General features: G+C 33.6%; 2 protein-coding genes across 4 annotated transcripts; both read right to left on the bottom strand.

The window, feature by feature from the left end:
- Positions 1-3,152: 3,152 nt before the first annotated feature.
- LOC103834170 (probable UDP-arabinose 4-epimerase 3) lies at positions 3,153-9,508 on the bottom strand. 3 transcript variants are annotated; one of them, XM_009110229.3, is made up of 9 exons: positions 7,914-9,508; positions 7,294-7,369; positions 7,068-7,192; positions 6,860-6,973; positions 6,668-6,775; positions 6,499-6,590; positions 6,261-6,402; positions 6,089-6,183; positions 3,153-6,016 (listed from the first exon to the last, which is right to left on the bottom strand). In XM_009110229.3, exons 2-9 carry the CDS (start codon positions 7,349-7,351, stop codon positions 5,515-5,517), a joined length of 1,236 nt encoding a protein of 411 aa, XP_009108477.1. In that variant the 5' UTR covers positions 7,352-7,369; positions 7,914-9,508; the 3' UTR covers positions 3,153-5,514. The 3 variants fall into 3 exon arrangements, with proteins under 3 accessions (XP_009108477.1, XP_009108478.1, XP_033132461.1); XM_009110230.3 differs by having other exon boundaries at positions 7,294-7,375; XM_033276570.1 differs by having other exon boundaries at positions 7,294-9,508.
- Positions 9,509-9,743: 235 nt separating this feature from the next.
- LOC103834172 (calcium-binding protein CML42) lies at positions 9,744-10,513 on the bottom strand. The gene has a single exon (XM_009110231.3). The coding sequence runs from the start codon at positions 10,457-10,459 to the stop codon at positions 9,905-9,907; it is 555 nt and encodes a 184-aa protein (XP_009108479.1). The 5' UTR covers positions 10,460-10,513; the 3' UTR covers positions 9,744-9,904.
- Between the last annotated feature and the right edge of the window lie 10,427 nt (positions 10,514-20,940).

Consider the following 20,940-nt stretch of genomic DNA (forward strand, 5'->3'; position numbering starts at 1 on the left):
TCTCTCTCTACTCTCTAAAAATCTAATTTCATTTTTTTGGCTATTTAGCAAATAAGCCCAATCATTAATTCAAGTCGTCGTTAATCATGTTTTTGAAAAGGACGGCAACTCTTTTCTGTCTCGATAATTTCTAACTTTCCGGGACAGGTTTTTTTCTACCTCGGATAAATTGGAAAATTCTATTAAAATGAGATCTTTTCGCATTTCAGAATGTGAAAGTATGTAACCTAATTTAGACTAAGGATAATCTATAAAAGTATAACTCAAACTCTAGAACAAGAGATCAACTATTCAAGGCTTCGATTAAGGCGTCGATTACAAAGTTAGGCGGCTAGAACTAGAGTTTGTGAACCAATATGTTGTAGTTCCAATTCTCTTGATTAGTAGAAAACAATATTTGATCCTTGATTCTTATTTTTTTACTATTTACTACTTGTTTTTATAGTATCACAAAAAGCATACACAAATTTAACCTAACATTTTTGTGTTTGAAGAACGGGAATAACTAAGACTACATGACAATAACAAAAAGTTCGCATAACGAGCAGACTTCGGCCACCCCAGCCAAAATTGAGTTACAATACCAGCTCGCAGCCATGCGAAGATAAATCACTGAGATGTACACATCTCGGAAAAACAACATTTCTACAGATAATCACATCCTCACCTTGGAGGTCCAAGCCCCGAAAAATAAGATGGAAAAACACTTTAAGCTGTTGGAGAAAAGCGCAGAAAAGCTTTCACAGTTCGAAGCCGATAATCTAGTTATCCATGAGGAAAACTCAGCTTTTAACACAATACACAAGAAACTCCTATGCAACTTTTAGAAACTCCAGCTAGGAGGGACAACACTCCTCGACTGGCTCCACCACTAAATGGAGAACCAAGAAATGAGACCGATACTCTTGGTTTAAACCAAGTAATCCCGAAAAAGAGGATTCCGACACGAAAACAGATGTTGAGATGCATGAAGCAGCCGCAACAAAGAAATCAGAAGCCACATCCTACTTGGAGCAAATATTCTCCAAGAAGTTTGAAGCGGTTCATCGAGAGTTTCGGGTGTCAGTCCCACCAATTAGAAGAAGTGCTCCTTATTCCCTATGCAGACACACCCTTTACAGATGTATGATGGAACCAGTGACCTGGATAATAATGTGGCTCAATACAAGCAACATATGCTTACTATAGCTATCCAGAAAGAATTCTGGAAAGCTATCATGAGCAAGGGTTTCGGCTAGCTCAACTCTAACCGGATCTGCCCTGCAATGGTACATCAACCTGCCTAACAGGTCGATACACTCCTTTTTCTCATGTTACCATACAACTCTCAAAAACAAGACAGTTTTATAGCAATTACATTAACATCCTTCGGTTCCACATACAGAAAAGTCAAAGGTTGATGAACTCGATGAGGTACCCCTAATAAAAAGAGCACGCATAGAAGAACCAAAGGCTGAAGAACTAACGAGCTACATCTAATAAAAGAATTCTAGGAACTTCAGAATAGGATACAGTCATACAGGTTACCGGCCGGCTAAGGTAGGAATTGATAGGTCCATATTTACTTGAAAATAGTCATATCTTCATAATTAGTTACTTATATAAATTATCATTTCATTAGTAAATATTTATTTTTATACCACTGTGTCAAAATGTCAAAAATAATTTTCATTTTATTATTTAGTAAAAATATTATGTGTTGACAAAAAATATTAATGACTTTACTGAAAAGGTAGCATAAACATTCAATTGTTATGATTTACACAAGCGATGAAATTAATTTTGGAAAACCTTAAAAGCTTGTAGGAACTAAAAAATATGTTAACTCCTTTTTTTTGCAATATATTTTACTTTAATTAGAACTAAAACTTGTCTCATAGAAACAAAAAAGAAGAATTATACATCATTTTTTTATGAAATGTTAAATTTATCGATCATTATAAAAATAAATTATATGTACACAAGGTCTTAAGAAAGAAAGAAAAAATATAATAACAAATAACAGTAAAATCGATAGGTCTTCCGAAGAAAGTAACAGCGAATTGAAAACGAAGTTGAATGTATCAAATGAGTCTTCACAACAAAATCGAACAACTCATAATAGTCGCAACTAGGTGCGACGTTAGAAGAAGCAAGCTCAATAATGATTCTGAAATGCCATCTCCTTTCACAGAAAGAAGGAAGGATGATGGTAGCCACTCCTTAATAAATCAGGATAGCAAAAACAAAATTGTAACACATAATTAAATTTTATTCAGAACTTTTTTTGGAAATATGAATAATGAACAGAGCCCCCGATGAACTCACCAGAAATGTCTATTGTAGGAGATGGATTCCATCATTCCTCAAGGCCCACTAAATATGACGTTCGGCCCATCAAGACAGCTCAGGATATCGGCTTGTGACCGACGACTCCCGACTAAGTACTAACAATCGGCTTAAGATTGCTTTTGTCAGCATCGGTAAGCTCGATGCAGAAACTCGGCTTAGGAGTTCGAGATATAAGATTAGGCCCATCAGGAAAAAGCGACCTAGGGAAAAGGAGAAGTATGGCTTATCTATATAAGGCAGAAGAGACGGACAAAGGGGACCGAACATGGAGACTCATATTTGGCGGCTAGAAACTAGGACTTTTACTTCTTTTTTACTCGCTGACTTGTACTTTTCCGACTATCTTTCCAAACACCGGTTTACTTTTCTGTTTACTCTTTCCGATTTGTAACCAATTCCTCTTTCCCGATCTAATAAAATGACTTTAACTTAACCTACCGACGAGTTAGGTATTTTTTGTCTCTTTCTTTTTCCTTTTCTGGATAACTTTGTTTTGTATTTTCTTTTCACTACTAATAATAGAAAATTTCAAAAAAAAAAATGAATGGAGCCCCATTAATGACATGCACGACCCTAGGGAGAACTCTAAAAAAATATGATAACTAATTTATGATAACTCTAAGAATTACTTTTTCCACAGTTAAGTGATACAATGAACTACAAAATAATATAGGTGGATTACATTGAGTTGAATATTTTCAACACGTTGAATGAAACTAAAATGGTCGAAAGGTAACACATGAAAAATATGAAACGAAGATATATTTAAACAGGATCCACGTGCAATGTTCTATCGGATGATAAAATTTGTATGATTTTTTTCCTCTAAATTATTAAAGCTTAACTATTTTGTGGTGAACTATTTTTTCCAAAACATAAATTATCCTAAAATTCATCATTTTATGACCTATACATAGTAATTAGTCTCTTTTTGGATATAGAAGAAAAAACGTCATTTTCATTACTTTTAGAATTTTATTTGTTTAATAGTGATTTGTATTTTTATATTTGTTTTTTTTTAATCTAAAATATTAAAATATTTATACTTATTTAAGTTTAAGAAATTTTAAACTTGAAATATATTTTTAATATATTGTTCACAGAATAAAAATATGAGATAAAAATAGTGGGGTTAAAGTTTTGAACTTTATTAAACAAAACTATTGTAAATGGAAAAAATTATATGATAGTTGAATTATTAGATGGAAGAAAAGGAAAAAATGATGTGAAATGTTAAAAGTGAAAATTAGGGTGTTGAAAAATTATGACCATTTTAGATTGTTTAATAAGATAGGGTGAGTTGACTTACCGTACGATGGAATCAGTGTTGCTGAAAGACCAGCGGTAGAATAGCTTCAGGGAGCCCGTTTTGGTAGTATAGGAATCATCTATGAGGGGACGTAGCTCCAAGGATGATATGAATGGCGTCGTTGTTCCTGTCTTAACCAGGCAAATATCTAAAGAATTTGACTTTGGCATGTGGATAATCTCCTCTATAGTACCATCTGGCACATAAATCCGGTTGACATTACCAAATATATCTTGCAAATTTATAGTTGTCCAGAAGTTAGGGCCAAGATAAAGATCAAATTTTGGTTTTTGTTTTAGGCATCATAATTTCCATATACGAACACAGCTCTGATAAGATAATGTGTGCCCTGCATGACAGTCAGATTATAGCAGTTTCGTGTTCCTTCAGGGAAATACGTAAGATACTTATATGGCTTTGTATTTGCGATGCCTGAATCAGGATCCTCACTTTTGGTTCTACCACCTTTTCCGCTGCGAATGAAATCAGCATCAGATGAAAAAACTAAACCCGTAGACTCTTCAGTATAACTAGACTCGTTATGGGGCATTCCACAATCTAAGCTGATGAATCCTGGTATAAGTCATGCAAAAAATAATAATGAAAACTAGATCTTGTGCAAATATGTCAAGTCAGATAATATATATATAGCCACACAAAGTTTGCAATATAAGTTAAAGCTTTGATTTTTATTTTTTTGTGACAAGTTAAAGCTTTGATTACGTTCAATATAAGTTAAAGCTTTGATATAAGATCTATTTTTCTGTGTCACAAGTTAAAGCTTTGATTACGTTCAAAGAAAACAATGAAAAGGAATACATGTGCAAAAGATTGTATAACCGTGAAGCATAAAATACCTTCTTGACCCTGGACATTACCGAGGTTAGAAATGAAAAAGATCGCTATTAGGGCCAATAAAGCAAGCCAGTGATTACTCTCCATTTTCATATGTGACGATAACTACAAACAACAATTTTCTGAAAACGCTATTTATAAACATAAGTACAATGAGGCTTAACAGCTTTGAAAATTTCAAATGTCACTTGAAAGTTGACGCCCATTAATTGAATAAATAAAAGTTTGTTGTATATGCAAAAGAAGAGGCCAAATTGGGTAAAGTTTAATGATAGAAGATGCCCCTCCAGGTAGGTGCTGTAGAATTTTCTCATATATGCCTCTCGGAGTTTCGAGCACGTCTCCCATATTTATATATGTGCAAACAGGCATCCTACGTTTAATATTTACTATTTCAGTTTTGGAGCTTGTTGAAACAAAAAAAAAATTGAGCTTGTTTGATGAATTTTACTCTGAGGGTCAGCTCTATGCTTTAACTAACTCACATGTTCTTGATTATGCAGCTGCTTGATTCTCAATCAGTGATAGTTGTTGGAAGTGTATCCGTACTAAAAAGAGTTGTGGTTACATGACCATGTTTTTTTTTTTTTTTTTTTTTTGAACAACACATGACCATGTTTCAAAGGTGAATAAATGGATGAATTCTATATAGCTAAGGCTTCGAAGATGGAAGAACAAAGGGTTGGCGTGTTTGTCTTCACCTAGAAAAAGATAAGGAGTGAAAAACGTCGGCATTTTGATTTTTTGGTACTTACTTTTACTAATCATCCAACGAGACACGCAAAACAAAACCATTCATTGACAAAGTATCGTTGACTCTATTTTGGAGTTAAAAAACATATTGACTTAATGCAAAACTTTTTTAAAACCTGTGTATCTCTTTATATAAAGTCACTGAATAACTCTTACATAAACTGTAATAATATATATAAATTATTGAACTTTAAGTCTGAAACAGATCAATTTCTTTCTATAAGCTATTCTCTCCAAAAAAATTAAACTCTTTCTTTTGTCTTTCTTTAGGAAGACGCATATCCATGAGGATGAGTCTTTTGCCACTTCCAAGCAACTTCAAGACTTTCTTGAAGATTAGTGAAACGAGCAGACCAATTAAGATCTCTCAGAATCTTTGCTGGATCACTGTAAACCTCTGCGTAATCTCCAGGTCGTCGAGGCAAAAAATCTACTTGTATATCTACTCCTGTCGCTTTCTTACATGCTTCCACAAACTCCTTCACTGATCTTCCTTTTCCAGTACCTACATTGTAGATTCCCACATTTCTTGGCTTAGCCTTCTCAAGAGCCTTCACGTGAGCATCAACGAGGTCAGTAACGTCAATGTAGTCACGAACACAGGTTCCATCTCCTGTTTTATAGTCTGTTCCTTTGACCTGAAGGCCTGGAATCACACCACGAGCTGCATCAAAACAAGCACCTGATATGCGTCCGTGTTCACGTAGCTCTGGCTTTGGAGCTTCTCCTAGTCTACCTTCCGGGTCTGAACCGATCACGTTAAAGTATCTGTGAAAGTCAAAAAGATCATGATCAGACATTGTTAGTTGATGAAACCAGCTCCAAATCAGGAACACTGACCTTAGGATCATGACAGCCATGTCAGAGTTCTTAGAGAAATCAAGGATCATATCTTCAGCCATCTTCTTAGCTTTTCCATAAGGATTAATCGGGACCTGAAACCGATAATTGTTAAATCTGATGAGACATGATCCATGCCCATGAGAGTGTTTCTGAAACTGTTTTCAAGTACCTGTGGAGTAACTTCAACGATTGGCATTTTATCAGGTTCTCCATAAGTGGCACATGTGCTTGAATATATAAACTTCTTCACTTTATGTCTAGCCACAGCTTCAAGAACTACTAATGTGTTTGATGTAATGTTGTGGTAATACCTACAAAACAAAAAAAGAAAACAGATATATGTTCTTTCAGTAACCTAACATGAGATTAGGACACAAAGAACCACAAGTCATGGCTAGAAGTTGTACTTTAGAGGATCTAGAGTGCTCTCTCCAACATAAGCTACCGCAGCAAAATGCATAACAGCATCAAACGCATTCTCTGAGAAGATTTTATCGACCTGAAATGTTTCGGTTAAGAACTTAGAAAACAAAACCATACTTCATACAAAAGAATCTTAGGAATGTGAAGGATTACAGCTTTGGCATCTCCTAAGTCGGCATAAATGAATTGAAGCCTCCCGGCTTCTGGGAACAATCCCTGTAGAACCTTGACGGCGCCAAGATTTCCTCGAGAAAGATTGTCCTGTTTGTGAGACAGAGATATTAGGTTTATACAAAACCAAGCATTGCAGTTTTACTACTTGCCAATAACGAAAAAAAAATATACCACAATGGTTACACGGTATGAATCCTTTAGCAGCCTAAGTGCAGCATGTGATCCGATATATCCAGCGCCACCGGTGACTAATACATGTGTCACTCCTTCCTGGCTGAGAGAGAACTGTGAAGAACAACAAAATTACATATCCAATCAATTCAAAGAAGTAGATTCAGGAGAAATGTATCTAGCAAATAGGATTGTGGAAGTTACTTACTGAGGTTGGTGAAGTGAAACTAGGTGCGTTCTTGAGCATTGTAATGCATAAAGCTGTAAGAGAAACTATCAATATAAGCCTGTCCATGACATTGCTCTTTCTTTTGGGTTCCAAATAATCCATCCCTGAAATGTTACAAAATGGAAGAAAAAATTGTTTATCTATACATTTTTCGGAAATTCTTTCCATATTGTAAAAAAAAATGATAGTTTGATTATAGACCAACCTCCTGCAAGAGGGCTTGTATTTCTCCCTGGACTTCTGGTTCTAGAGAAACTTAGCATTTTGAGATTCAGAAGAATCTGTAGCTTAAAAAGCACACAAAAGTGTTATGTTCTTGGTATTGAGACAAAAAAAAAGCCTCCACAAAAAAAACTCAATAGCCAGCAAATATGAAATTCATGCAGCTGTAAATTGCTGGTTGGAGAAAAAAAGAAAATAGTTTATAAACAGATCATAGGAGGGAAGAAAAATAATATTTTGTTGCAAGTGGGACCTGAATGAAAAGAATGAAAAAACAAAGATAAAGACAGGCAAAAGTTGAATACATTTTATGGGAAATAAAGATTAACTTAATTATGATGTCACAAGTTTAGTTATAATGTTAATTTAAATGTTAACAGGAAAGAGGAACAGAGAGCATGTTTGTCAAAGACAGAACAGAAACATACAAAGATTCTGACAAAAGTCATCGTGTTTGATCAGAGTTTCGTTGTAAAATGAAAAAAAAAAAACTCATCTCAGAAATTACGGATCAGAATTAAACCCATAATTGAAACGTTTTAAACTCAATTTCGATCAGAATCCGATAGTTATAATGGAGACAGAGATTGAGAGAGAGAGTACCTGAGAATATGTGAGAAACGGATTGAGAGGAAGAAGAAGAATTATTGATATTAATGATGGCTGAAAAAGACGAGATGTCCAACGTTATTAAGGAAGGGAGTGAGAGATAGAGAGAAGAAGGAGGACGGAGGAGCGTAAGAGAGAAAGTAGGGAGAATCGGGTGGAAGAAGAAGAGAAAGAAAGAAAGAATCATGCAATGCAAAATGAAACCACAACTACTACATGTTGACTAAGTCTTGTTGTAGAGAGATCTTTTCAGAAAAAAACTCAAAGTTAGAGGAGTTTTTAATAAATATATCAAACTTATCCAAACTTTTTTAAGGAATTTTTTTTGCTAGCTGCACCCAAGTATATTCTAATACGGTGGAAACCATCCAAAAATATCGAATATGTCAATAACTACATCAAATTTATGTTAATATATGTCAAATATATGAAGTAATAATTAATATACTGACAACATCATAATCAAGTTTAATTGATTTTAAACTTAGTTAATGGGATCAATCTATAATTAATATTTTAAAATTTACCCCCTTCTAATCAAAGCCGACCTGGCCCAAGATTTTAAACCCGACCAGACATAAGTCTTTTTCCCTGAATTAAAAAATTAGGGTTCGAAGCCAAAAAAAATTGGGGATTTCGAACGGAGAGAGATTGATAGAGAAATGGAAATGGGTGGAAGATCAAGCAAAACATGAAGGTTCACTGAATCACTGTTGATTACCTCATTGTGACCCTCTTTCTTCGATTGATCCTCTTTCTTCGGTTAACCTCATTTCTCCTTATAAACTGTAAAATTGACTCTCACTCTGTCTCTAGAGACAACTCCCTCCCTTTCTCTCACTCGGTCACTCTAATCTCTATTACCCCTAAATCGATTCTGAAATGAACCCTAAAGTTTTAGATTAGGACAAAACATTGAAGTTTAATCGAAAACGGGTTGGGTTAAGGAGTTGGGTCGGGTCGGATTTAGTTGATTGGAGTTAAGTTTAATATATTACAAAGATCTCATTAGCTAAGCTTAAAGTCAATTAAACATGAATATGATTTTGTTGTCACCATATTTATTGTTACTTCGTATATGTGGCATGTATTAAAACGTGGTGTAGTTAGTGACATATATATTCTAATATTTTGGATGATTTCCACCATATTAGAGTATAATTCGTGTATCTGGCAAAAAAAGTTTTATTAAAGCTAACCAAAATTAATAAACTTTTACATTAACATGTTTCATTACAAATCTTCAATATAAAATACGACATAATTAATATCTAACTCTGACGGATTTTCGAGAACATTAGTTTCACAATTGAAACATGAGAATGTCGTTAGAAAACAAACTTTATTTTCATTCATGTTCTGGATGAGAATGAAACTCATGGAGATAAATGTTTATACTTAAAAAAGACCCAAAAAAACAATGTCATTGGTCGAATGTCCACACTCTATATACATAGAAGAGTTTGTTTCCCTTTCAGGAATAAATGAATGAGGTGTTTAGTTATGATGCGATTGCAATGAATGTTATAAGCAACCATTTGTTACAATCTTTATTTTTCTGTTTAGTAATCAAATACTATTGGAAGAAAAAAAATAATCGAGAATGATCACGTTTCTTTTGTGTAGCGACTGCCTAACCATCTAACGATTAGATCCCAGACAGTTAATTATGTAAGACTTTTCTTTACATACATAATAGACTTCATAGCAATATAGCAGTTGATAATTTCAGATTATACATAAATTTCAAGTCATAAGTTAACGCACGTAAACTGTTGATCTTGCATATTTAAGTTATTCTTTTCTTTTTTGAAAGATGTTAAATAAGAAAACAGAATCCACATGGACATTTTATTAAAGATCATTACATAGATAAATCTATCTGAAACATGATATTACATAGATAATTCAAAAAAAAACAAATTAATTAATAATCTTGTGAAAATTTTGTTGCATGAAAATAAATCGAGAAGAGAGAAACTTATTCATGAAATTTGTTTCACGGTGCGCATCATGTTCTTGAATTCAAAAAAGTCAACGCGACCATCCTTGTTCCGGTCAACAGAAATGATCATCCTCTCCACTCTCTCCATCTCTCCACCTTCAGGCAACCCTAGCTTCTTCAAAACCGCCTGCAACTCCCTAGCGCAGATGAATCCATCACCATTCTCATCAAACACCTTAAACGCCTCCGCGAGATCAGATTCATCGGCTGCGGCGGGCGAGGAAAGATCATCGTCTCCGGCGAAGAAACAATCGTCAAGCGTCTTGTGGAGGGAGGAGAAGTCTTCGAAGTTGAGACCGGTGTTTCCAGGCTGGATGTAGGACTCGACGGTGGATTTGAGGTCGGAGAGATTAGCGTTGAGGCCGAGACGAGAGAGAGCTTGGCTTAGCTCCTCCAGGGTGATGAAACCGTCGCCGTTGTGATCGAATAGGTCGAAGATGCGTTGGAGACGAAGAGCGTTCAAGCTTGGGCTTCGTAGGCTGAAGGATGGAGATTTACTCGTAACTTTCTTGTTCTTCTCGCCGTTGCTCGCCATTGTCGTCTTCTTTCCAGTTCTTTCTTCTACGTTGTGGAGTTATAATCTGAGATAAAGAACGATTGGAGTCTAATTATAGAAGAGAAATAAATGGGGAAGTGATCCGTTTTTGTCGGCATTGACGGTGTCTGTCCCGACATGTACGAACTTCGGACATTAAACTTCGTAAGGACAGCATTAGTTCACTTCACATTAATGCGAAAATAAAAAGAAGCTTCCCAGTTTTTGACCCGTTCGCATGAGCCGGATCGGGTTGAGCTAGCCTACCAAACCATGAGGCTAAATACATCGTTAGTTCATAAGAGCCCATTTACGAATATCATTTCTTCCAATTTCAATTTCATTATCGTATCTGCAAATTCTCACATCATAAAAAAAAGATATCGAGACACCAAAACTGTAGAGAGAAACAAGACAATCTAGAGACAAGAAACCAATGCCGCATACAGTTCAGATTTAATATGAACACCTTGAAAGACTGAATCTCTCCTCAATAGTCTCAAGATTTTCATTTGATTATTCCTTTGTCTTCATACAGAGACGTGCCTATAGTGTATTGAAAAAAACACTCGCCTCAGACATCCGATTAATAAAACTGTTTGTAGGATCTCAAAATTTAAAATAATTTCTAATTTAGTGGTTTAGACTTATTTAAAAAAAACATTTCTACAAAAATTAATTAACTCACTTTTTGAATTCATGTATTTTTTTCTATATGACATAATATAACATATTTACGTTATAAACTTATTCTTTTACAGTATTAGACTTGTGTATTTGGTGAAAATAATATATCATGTTAGAAAATTATTTTCATTACGATTGTAAATACGTTTATTTTTAAAACTTGTCTTAGACCCCTAAAACTCTTCGCACGACAGTGTCTTCATATCAGTTTTTAGATTAAAAAAATAGTTTTTTTAAAATAAAAATGAGAGAGCAGGTTTTTCTTTAGAAAAAAATATATTCTAGAGTCAGATTGCTTAATCATTTAAAGAATACATACCTTAATTCCCTTTGGAAAAATTCAAGATCATTGGTTTGAAATGATTTATAAGTATAACACAAAATAATAGTTTTAGAACAGGCTAAAAGTCTAAAACTAATAAAAAAACTTTTTGAATGCAAACAAAAAAATGTTACTCTCGCCTTCTCGACCTAGAAGAAGTAAACGGAAAACGAAGAAAAACACGTAATCCTTAAATGAATTCGTGAACGCATGCAACGTTAGTTACGGTACTCAGTGTACGCCACAAAAATAAGAACCCTTTCATTTTCAACTTTTGCAATACCACATAACAATCACAATATCAAATCATTATTTGTTGGGTTATTATCTTTATATTATCAATTTTCATATTGGAGCGTATCATTCAGCTCTATCATATTTCTTTGTATTTACTTCAATTGAAACTTCTTAACTCTACAGGGTTTTATGTTTGACGTGTTTCATCTAGAACATGGGACATGATCAAAAGTTCAACAAAAAAAAACATGGGACATGATCTGCATATTGGTTAGAGCAACATATTATTGGTTGGTATCTCAAAACAAGTATCTCAACAAGTTAATATTATTTTTACCAAAAAAAAAAAAAAAACAAGTTTATATTACTATATAAATACAATTCCGACAATAAATGGACATATGACATTAGGAGTTCTGATGAATTTCTGGTGAACTCTCATTTGAGAACTTCATTACACTCTCTTTCTTATTTTTTAATTAATTTTTTATTTATTTTAAAGATGAGATACTTTCCTACATACTCCACGGAAGATGTACTTGTACCATTTTATGTTATTATTAATTAATAATACAATATGTGATTATATATTCCAAATATCATAGATTCTCAAACAAAATATGATGATGTTGTGATATTTTGGAAACTGTACATAATTGTCAGAATTATTGATAACAATAGTGATTTTATAATTTAGAGGTCATATCACTTATATATATTACCTATTAAAATTTTTGAAGCATAGTGTCAATGTTTCATTCTATGTCCAAGCATCATAATCTTATCTAACAAGCTAAAATTTTCCTTTAAAACAGAATAATTAGAGTGTGCTGCTTAAAATAGTTTATTTCTGTCTATCTGAGCTTCTAAAATTATAAAGAGGAATTTTATGTTTACCGTTTTCATGGCATCACATTTCATTTTTACCACCACTAAAGGAACATTTTCAAAATACATTCTTCATTAAATAAAAAAAATTGAATTATGCTTTTTCAAATTCGAACTTTTTTATAAATTTTTTTTTCAAAATTTCTTTTTGAAAATCAAAAATTATGTTTGAAACCTTTTTTATATTTTTAAAAATATTTATTTATATATTTGTTAAAATACTAAATTTCAAATTCCAAAAATTATACCTCACCCCACAACTTTAAACCCTAAATCTAGATTAGTTAACTCTAGGGGTATAAGTATATTTTACCTTCATTACAAGTGAATGTAAAAGTGGTTAGTGTAAACATGAAAAATGGTACAATGAATGTGGTATTTGTGAGAACTTTCCAATTATAAACATATGATGTCTTTTTCTCAACATAAGAAAATTTAAAAGTCATAAATAAACATCAAAGAAAAAAAGTAAATGAATCTGCAAAACTACAACTAACAATGTAAATCCCCTATATATTAATCATGGAGCATTACAACATATTTTCGTAGTCACGTATCATCACTAGGCTGATTTTTATCCTTAAAAAATAAGTTGGTCTATATAAATATATATTATACTTTTTATTAAACTAACTATCAAATTGATTATTAGTGTACAAAAGAATATTTTCAATTCTTTCCTTAAATAAAAGCTAAGGAATTACCTAATATGATTAACATATATATATGTATATATGACAATTAATGATTATAAATAATACATATTTGATAACAATTTTGGTCATCTTTCTTTTTTGTTTAATTTTATATTATTAAATAAATTAAGCAATCACATTAAGCATATAATAAAAAAATTAGATTTTCTTATTTATTATATTTTGAATTTTTAAAAACGATTATAGATTACTAAAAATTGTAAGAGTCTCACATTAAAATTTTTGTTATCAATGGTTTAATTTAATTTGCTTAAGTAAGATACAAATGATCATAAATTTTATGAATATGAAGTCTCATTAATAGATATTCATATTATATATCATTTAAATTAAATTACATACTAAATATAAATATGTTAGTTTCAAAATTTGCAGTGAAAATTTATTGAGATCTTAGTATTTTAATTTTGAAATTTGTATTGAAAAATATCACATTAAATTTTTGTAATTAACGATTTAAATTTTTTGTTACAGCAAATATACAAATGTTAATACAATCATATGAGCAGGAAGTATCAATAATAAATATTTATATTAAAATATACTATATATATATATATATCTATGTCAATATTACTAAATTTAATTATATACCATATAAAGTAAAAAAATGTTTTAATTTATTTATCAAAAACATGATTGTAAATTAACAAAAGTTATTAGTTTTGATTTATGTGCTTATTCTAATGCATATACTTTTATGTATACAAATTATTTTTTTAAATATGTTATTTGATCTTGACAATCCCATAAATACGCTTCTTCAAACAGAAGTGATTTTTAATATTTGAAGCACTATATATCTATTATTTCATTCAGATTAAATAATTTAGTCTTGATTTTTATTCCTAAAAACCCTTTAATGAAATATCATGACAAGATTTCAACACCTTCTTTTGAGTTTGTTTGAATAATTAGAGATTTGATCATTCGTCTAATATTTGTTTCTCCCTGATGCCCTATTTAGCTATTATAATTGTAAGAATGAGAGATTTGAAATATTTGTTATAATTTTTATGTTTTATCATTTAATAAATAAAATAGTTTTTAGTTTGTACATAATTTACATATACTAGAATGGTAAAATATTATATACAATTTTTATCGGTATACTCTTAAGTAACTAAGTCTCAAAAGCATATGTTAACAAAATAAGTAATATGTTTTGTTGTTCTAGAATTGGATGATTTTTAGACCGAACTGGTTAATATATACTAGACAAACATTTATATGCGTTTTCTCTTTCGTTGATATGTGTTTTGTTTTTTTTTTCTTCTACATATGTCCATATTTTTAAATTGACACTTATGTAATTCACCGAATTCATAGAAAAAATTTAAAAAAAGAAAGAAAACGCATATCAATGAAACAAAAAACGAGAATGAAAGCACAATTTTATAGAGGTAGAAAAATAAAATCAGTTATGAAGAGTCAATAGTAAACAAATCGAGAGCAGAAAACCTAATCTTCTTTCGTCATTTTACAATCAATGTTGTCTATCCGGTTTTGGTGATCCGTATCAGCCGCAAAACTTAATTTTATTTTGTGCATATGAAATTTTAAAAGTAATTAAAATGAGTTGTAATACGTTAACTATTCAACAACGATGATACATGTGAGAAAGACATTTGTATTCGGTATATAAAAATGAAAATATTACATTGAAAGACAGTTTTATGCTTTTTATAACATAATAGAGCAGTTTCTACTAGTCCTGGGCGTAATTAACCAAAACCTCTAACCGAACCGAAAAACCGGTGTCGGATCGGTAACGGTTTTCAGAAAAAAAAACTATTGGTTTTTTTATTGTCAATCGTTCGGAGGTCAGGCCGGTTCGGTTTTAAACCGTTATCCGAATCAAAAACCGGACATAACCGACTTTAATGCAAAGCACATAGGCATATGTCGACTCCTCGGTTCCATATTGTCTTTTCCTCGATTACATCTCATCGTTTCCTCTTCTCTTCGGCTTGAACCCTAGTTCCCACAAAAGCTTCCTCGATCAAACCAAGAAATCAAAGCAAAATGGTCACTATAAATAAACTTGATTCTCTCCATTCGTCTCCATCAAATTTTTCCAGCAATCAATCACAGGTTCATCTTCTTTCTATCTTCTTCTTGTTACGAATCCGATCGATTGCATGTCAATATTTTTTTTAAATATGTTAAATCTTTGTATAGAATTGGTTATAGTTTGAATTTGAAATTGAAATTGGTTAAATTAATTTGTTAAATTGATTTGTTAAATTGATTTCTTCATATTGATTTCATTGAAATTGGTTAAATTGATTTGCTTATATTGATTAAATTGATATGAAACTGATTTGTTCATCTTGATTTCGTTGAAGCAGATGGACTCGACATCATCTCTTGATCGAGAAACCCGTAACGATGATGAGAGTAACTTTCAAACTCCGGATAGCAACAGAGGCAAAAGGAAAGAATGTGGCGAGAGTTCTGAACGATCTAAAGTGACGTCTCAACCATCTAAAGTGAAGCGGCTCCTCCCAACAAGATCAGAAGTGTGGGATCATTATACAAGAACTAAGGAGGACAGAGACAGATGTTTATGCAACTATTGCCAGAAGGAATACTCGTGTCTCACCACATCAGGAACCACAAACCTGAAGAAGCATCTTGAAATTTGCAAAAACCATCAAGCGTGGTTAGCTAGCAAAAAAGAGAAACAAAAAGGTATCACTGAGGATGGAAAGCTCAAGACGTGTAAACTCACTGAAACTGTGTTTCGAGAAGCAACAAATGAGATGATTCTGTTGGGACAATTTCCTTTAGCATTTGTTGATAGTGTGGGATGGAAGCATTTCTGTAAAAAGGTATGTTTTACTTGAGTGTTTACCTTTATCGTTTGTTGCTTTTACAATATTTGTCTGACGATTTATGTCTCTTTCTTATATCTTTGTAGGCAATGCTAGGGTACACTCCTCATTCAAGAAGGACTTTAACTAAAGACATCGTAAAGATGTATGTGGAGAAGAAAGAGGCATTGAAAAGATGGTTCTTATGCAATAAGCAACGTGTATCCATCACTACAAATATTTGGGTTTCACAAACAACAGGTTTGTGACTGATTCTTTCTATTTCTTATTGATTAACAAGTACAACTTACTCACATTGTTTAATTTATCTTTGTAGGTGCTAGTTACATGGTCATCACGGTGCATTACATTGATGCTTTATGGCGCTTGAAGAAACTGATCATAGGATTCAAACACATCACGGATCACAAAAGTCAGACAATTGCAACTGTTTTGCTAGACTGCTTGGCAGAATGGGGAATTCGTAAGGTTTTTTGCATAACCGTTGACAATGCTACTGCTAATAGTTCAGCGTTAAGGAAGTTTCACACTGCGTTTGCATTAGTGTCTGATCAGTCTCTTGTCTTAGATGGTGAGTTTTTGCACATGAGATGTAGTGCTCATATCATAAACTTGATTGTAAGGGACGGAATGGCAGAAATAGATCAGACTGTAGCTGCTATCCGTAATGGTATCTCGTATGTTAGATCACATACAAATAGGTTGAGGTCTTTTGAGCTGAAGGTTGACTCGGGTAAGATCACAAGAGGAAGCTTGCCTCTGGATGTCAAGACAAGGTGGAATTCAATGTATCTGATGTTGTCAACAGCTCTGAAATTCAAGGTGGCATTTGACAAGATGGAGGTAGAAGACAGGTTGTACAACGACTACTTCAGTGCGTTGGAGAACGATTCTAAAAGGGTTGGTCCTCCTCAGCATAAGGATTGGGATGCAGTTGAGAAATTGTGTCGGTTTCTTCTCATATTTTACAACTCAACACTGGTGGTCTTAGCTTCAACTTCTCTTAATGCGCATAAGTGTTGTGGTGAGATAGTAACCATTGCTGCAAATCTGATGGAACTCATCACGAACTATGATCCTGAGTTGAGTTCGAAGGCAACAGAAATGTTCAAAAAGTTTGACAAGTATTGGGATGGGCTCAAGAATATGAACAAGATGTTGATGGTTGCCACTGTCTTTGATCCCACCAAGAAGTTGGAGCTTGCGAAGATGTGCTTTGAGGAATTGTATGGGCTAGACATTGTCGAGTACAAGGAGGTGTACGAGTCTTTGATAAGTGTCTTCAGAAGTTTGTTCAAAGAGTACAGTGCAAGACATGGGAATGGTTTTGATCCGGATGACCAATCATCTCAGCCTACCACCAAATCTCAGTCTTCACGGGAGCAGCCTTGCAACATGGAGCTAGTGGATGATTGTGCTGGTTATAGGAGAATTGATGTGAGGTACAAGAAGAAGCTCAACGAGATTGGGGTTAGAGAGAAAAGGGATGAATTGGAGACTTACCTCAGAGAAAGTGTGGAAAACCCAGAGTTGTTGATTGGTATGGAATTTGATGTGCTGTCTTGGTGGAGGACAAACTCAAGCAGATTTCCAGTGTTGTCTGAGATTGCTAGGGATGTTTTAGCAATGCAAGTATCATCAGTTGCTTCAGAGAGTGCTTTTAGCACTAGTGGTAGGATTCTCGAACCACATAGGAGCTGTCTCACTCATTTTATGGTTGAGGTTTTGATGTGTTCAGAGCAGTGGATGAAACAAGATCTTGAGATTGAGACACGACCGCCTACAAATGCACAAGTTCTTGTTGATCTTGAAGAGGATGATAAGCTTGAAAGAGGTAATAATCTTAGTTCTTAGTTCTATATATTTTTTTAATGTCTTACAATAAAAATGTACAGTTTAAACATTGTTTGTAACTTTAATTTTGCAGAGAATGAAGATGCAGCAGTCGTGGAGTAAGAGATTAAGAGACTTGATCAAGGAAGACTTTCATTTGCACTTGTTTTTTAGAACTTTATTATGCATTTGTTTCCGGGATCCTTTGTTTGCTTATGTTATGGTGTGTTCACAACTTTGAGTATGTTCGAATTTGGTTGTTTTCGGGATCCTTTGTTTTCTTATGTTCTGGTGTGTTCACTTGTTTTCACTTTCGGATTCTTAAGTTATATTGTAGTACTTTCAGGTTTTTTTTTTTTGAATTTCGGTTACTTTGGTTACAATTAACCGAGCTCGAACCGAATCCATTTGTACTTTCAGGTTTTTTTTTTGAATTTCGGTTACTTTGGTTACAATTAACCGAACTCGAACCGAATCCATTTATACTTCGGATTTACATGGATATTGCAATGCTCCTCCGATCCGAACCGATACCGACGAGTTCCGAACCGATACCGTACCGAAAAATCAAATATACCGAATGGTGTTTCAATCCCCACATCCGAAAAACCGATAACCCGTTTCACCCGACCCGAATCCGAATGGTACACCGGACGCCCAGGACTAGTTTCTACTACCAAGACAGTTTATTCTAAAAGCTTCTTTTTTCCTTAACTAAACTAGTCTATTATTAACTACGCATCTAACTAACTAAACTAGAGTATAGGTGGGAACCTACTTCAGCCGCACATCTTTCTTTCCATCCGACGACGAAGATTAAATCTGAACACATTGGACAAGATATATATATGTCTTAATTCCTGACCCTTGGATTTACTGCTGTACTTTTACTATTAATGGCTCATATTCATTTTATCACTCTATAAAAATTGTATTGTTACAAAAACCGCGGCACCGCGCATGCGCGATAATGAGTAATAGTCAAACCAAATTAATGCGGCTCGTTTCTGATTTTGATGGTTGATGAAAATTCCTAATTCCATTCACAAGAATTTCTATGTTGCTAGAAAGGAAAAATATACATAAAGAAAAACAAAATTATGGAAATGATTTTAGAGAGTCTTTAATATATTTTTGTCAAAAAGTATCAACTTAAAGAGAATAAGCATCTACAAGTGTGGTTCTTATCATCGATTCTAACAAATTCATATATATTTTCAGTGCCAAGCGTCTACACAAATATGGATTACCTATTCTAGAGGAAAAACAATATTATTGAGCCAGAACGAGACCTAGATCTTTACCCCTGGATAATCTGGTATATTTGGAATACTAGGAATGACAAACTTTTCAGGAGATAAACAGAGATTTTTTGAAGCTAATTCGACATGCAAAAAGTGAATTCCAAATATGGTTTGATGCGAACGAAGTGGTACAAACAGTGGTTTAAGATAACAACACTGAGAATCAGCCTTGCATTCGGAAGTAGAAGCATTGTGGTGGGCAATGGAGAATATACTTCAATACTCAACATGTCAGACCTTTGAGACAGACTGTAAGGAGTTGATTGTAATGATAAAGGATCCTCATGCTTGGCCAAACTTTACGATGGAATTGGAAAGGATAGAGACACTACATATATGCTTTCCGGACTTCAACATCATTCATGTTCTACGAACGTGAAATCATATTTCAGACTTTTTATCTAAAACTGCTATATTCTTCCATAGAGAGTTATATTTTATTGGTTGTTTTATTCCGGTTTGGTTATCCAAACCACCTCAAGCTTGAGTAGTGGAATGACCTTTTGACGTTAAAAAAAAAGAAAAAAAAGAGAGAATAAGCATTTACAAAAAAAATAATAATAAGCATGAACTTCTCAAAAAAAAGAAACAAAAGAAATCCCATTTTTAAAAAAACATTACCTTATACCTATCGTTACATAGTCAAGTTCAACTGTCGTAATTTCCAGGCCCGTCCCTGCCATAAGGCAAATAAAACACATGCTTTAGACCGCAATATATAGAAGAAAAATTAAGGCCACATATTACCAAATATTAACTAAGTCAAATGGTTAACAAGTTTGAATTGAGTTAGGATACCATAGTTCGATCCTCCTTTTGTCCAATATATAGAAGACAAATTAAGGCCACATATTATCAAATATTAGCTAGGTCAAATGGTTAACAAGTTTGAATTGAGTTAGGAGAACTATCCTCCTTTTGTCCAATATAGTTTTTATTTTAACCATTTGATTATTTTGTACACTTTTGTACTGATTTGGTGTTAGTGTATTATTATATATTATTGGTATATAATATAATAGGCCACACAATTTTTTAATGCTGTAGGCCACCCCAAATTTTTTTTTTTTGGTAAAAATGTTAAAATATTATTACCAGTTTTCAATTTTTTGACAGAAATTACAATAGATGACTAGTAGCAGAAAAGATAAACAACAACACCACACAAGAACACTACCGACAGCAACAAAGGGCCGCACCAAACAACAACGCAGTGCAAGCATTCAAACGGAGTAATAGCGAGACGCGGACAGACCTTACAACTCTAGAACTAGATAAGATCACCGACTAGTTGCCGCGAGCTACCGAGAGAAGGGCGCCCTCAAACCCTGAATACTACGGTTCTTACAGCTTCCAACCGACAACCCATAACGAACTAAAGCGAAGAATCCAACCACAGACCCAGAGCAAGCTTGATAAAAGAAACCACCAGCGGTACGAGGAAGAGTCGAAGACCGACGATGCCGTCGTTCAGTAGTTTGCGCCGAAGATTACCGCCTCCATTGCATTCCACCAGGACCGTCTACACCCATTTAACCACAAACCCGAAGAGAATATAGATTGGTAAACGCACAACTCCTCCGGAGGAGACAAAACCGACACCACACAAATGAGCCGCTGCCTAGCTATTACTCCAAGAAAATAATTCGTGTTATTT

This window comes from Brassica rapa, chromosome A08, assembly GCF_000309985.2.
Source record: "Brassica rapa cultivar Chiifu-401-42 chromosome A08, CAAS_Brap_v3.01, whole genome shotgun sequence".
NCBI lineage: Eukaryota > Viridiplantae > Streptophyta > Magnoliopsida > Brassicales > Brassicaceae > Brassica > Brassica rapa.

Coding starts and splice junctions, on each gene's coding strand:
- LOC103834170 (XM_009110229.3), bottom strand. CDS start 7,351: ATGCTAAGTTTCTCTAGAACCAGAAGTCCAGGGAGAAATACAAGCCCT. Junction 6,403..6,498: donor AGCACTCTAGATCCTCTAAA/GTACAACTTCTA, acceptor TTTGTTTTGTAG/GTATTACCACAACATTACAT. Junction 6,017..6,088: donor ATGGCTGTCATGATCCTAAG/GTCAGTGTTCCT, acceptor TGACTTTCACAG/ATACTTTAACGTGATCGGTT.
- LOC103834172 (XM_009110231.3), bottom strand. CDS start 10,459: ATGGCGAGCAACGGCGAGAAGAACAAGAAAGTTACGAGTAAATCTCCA.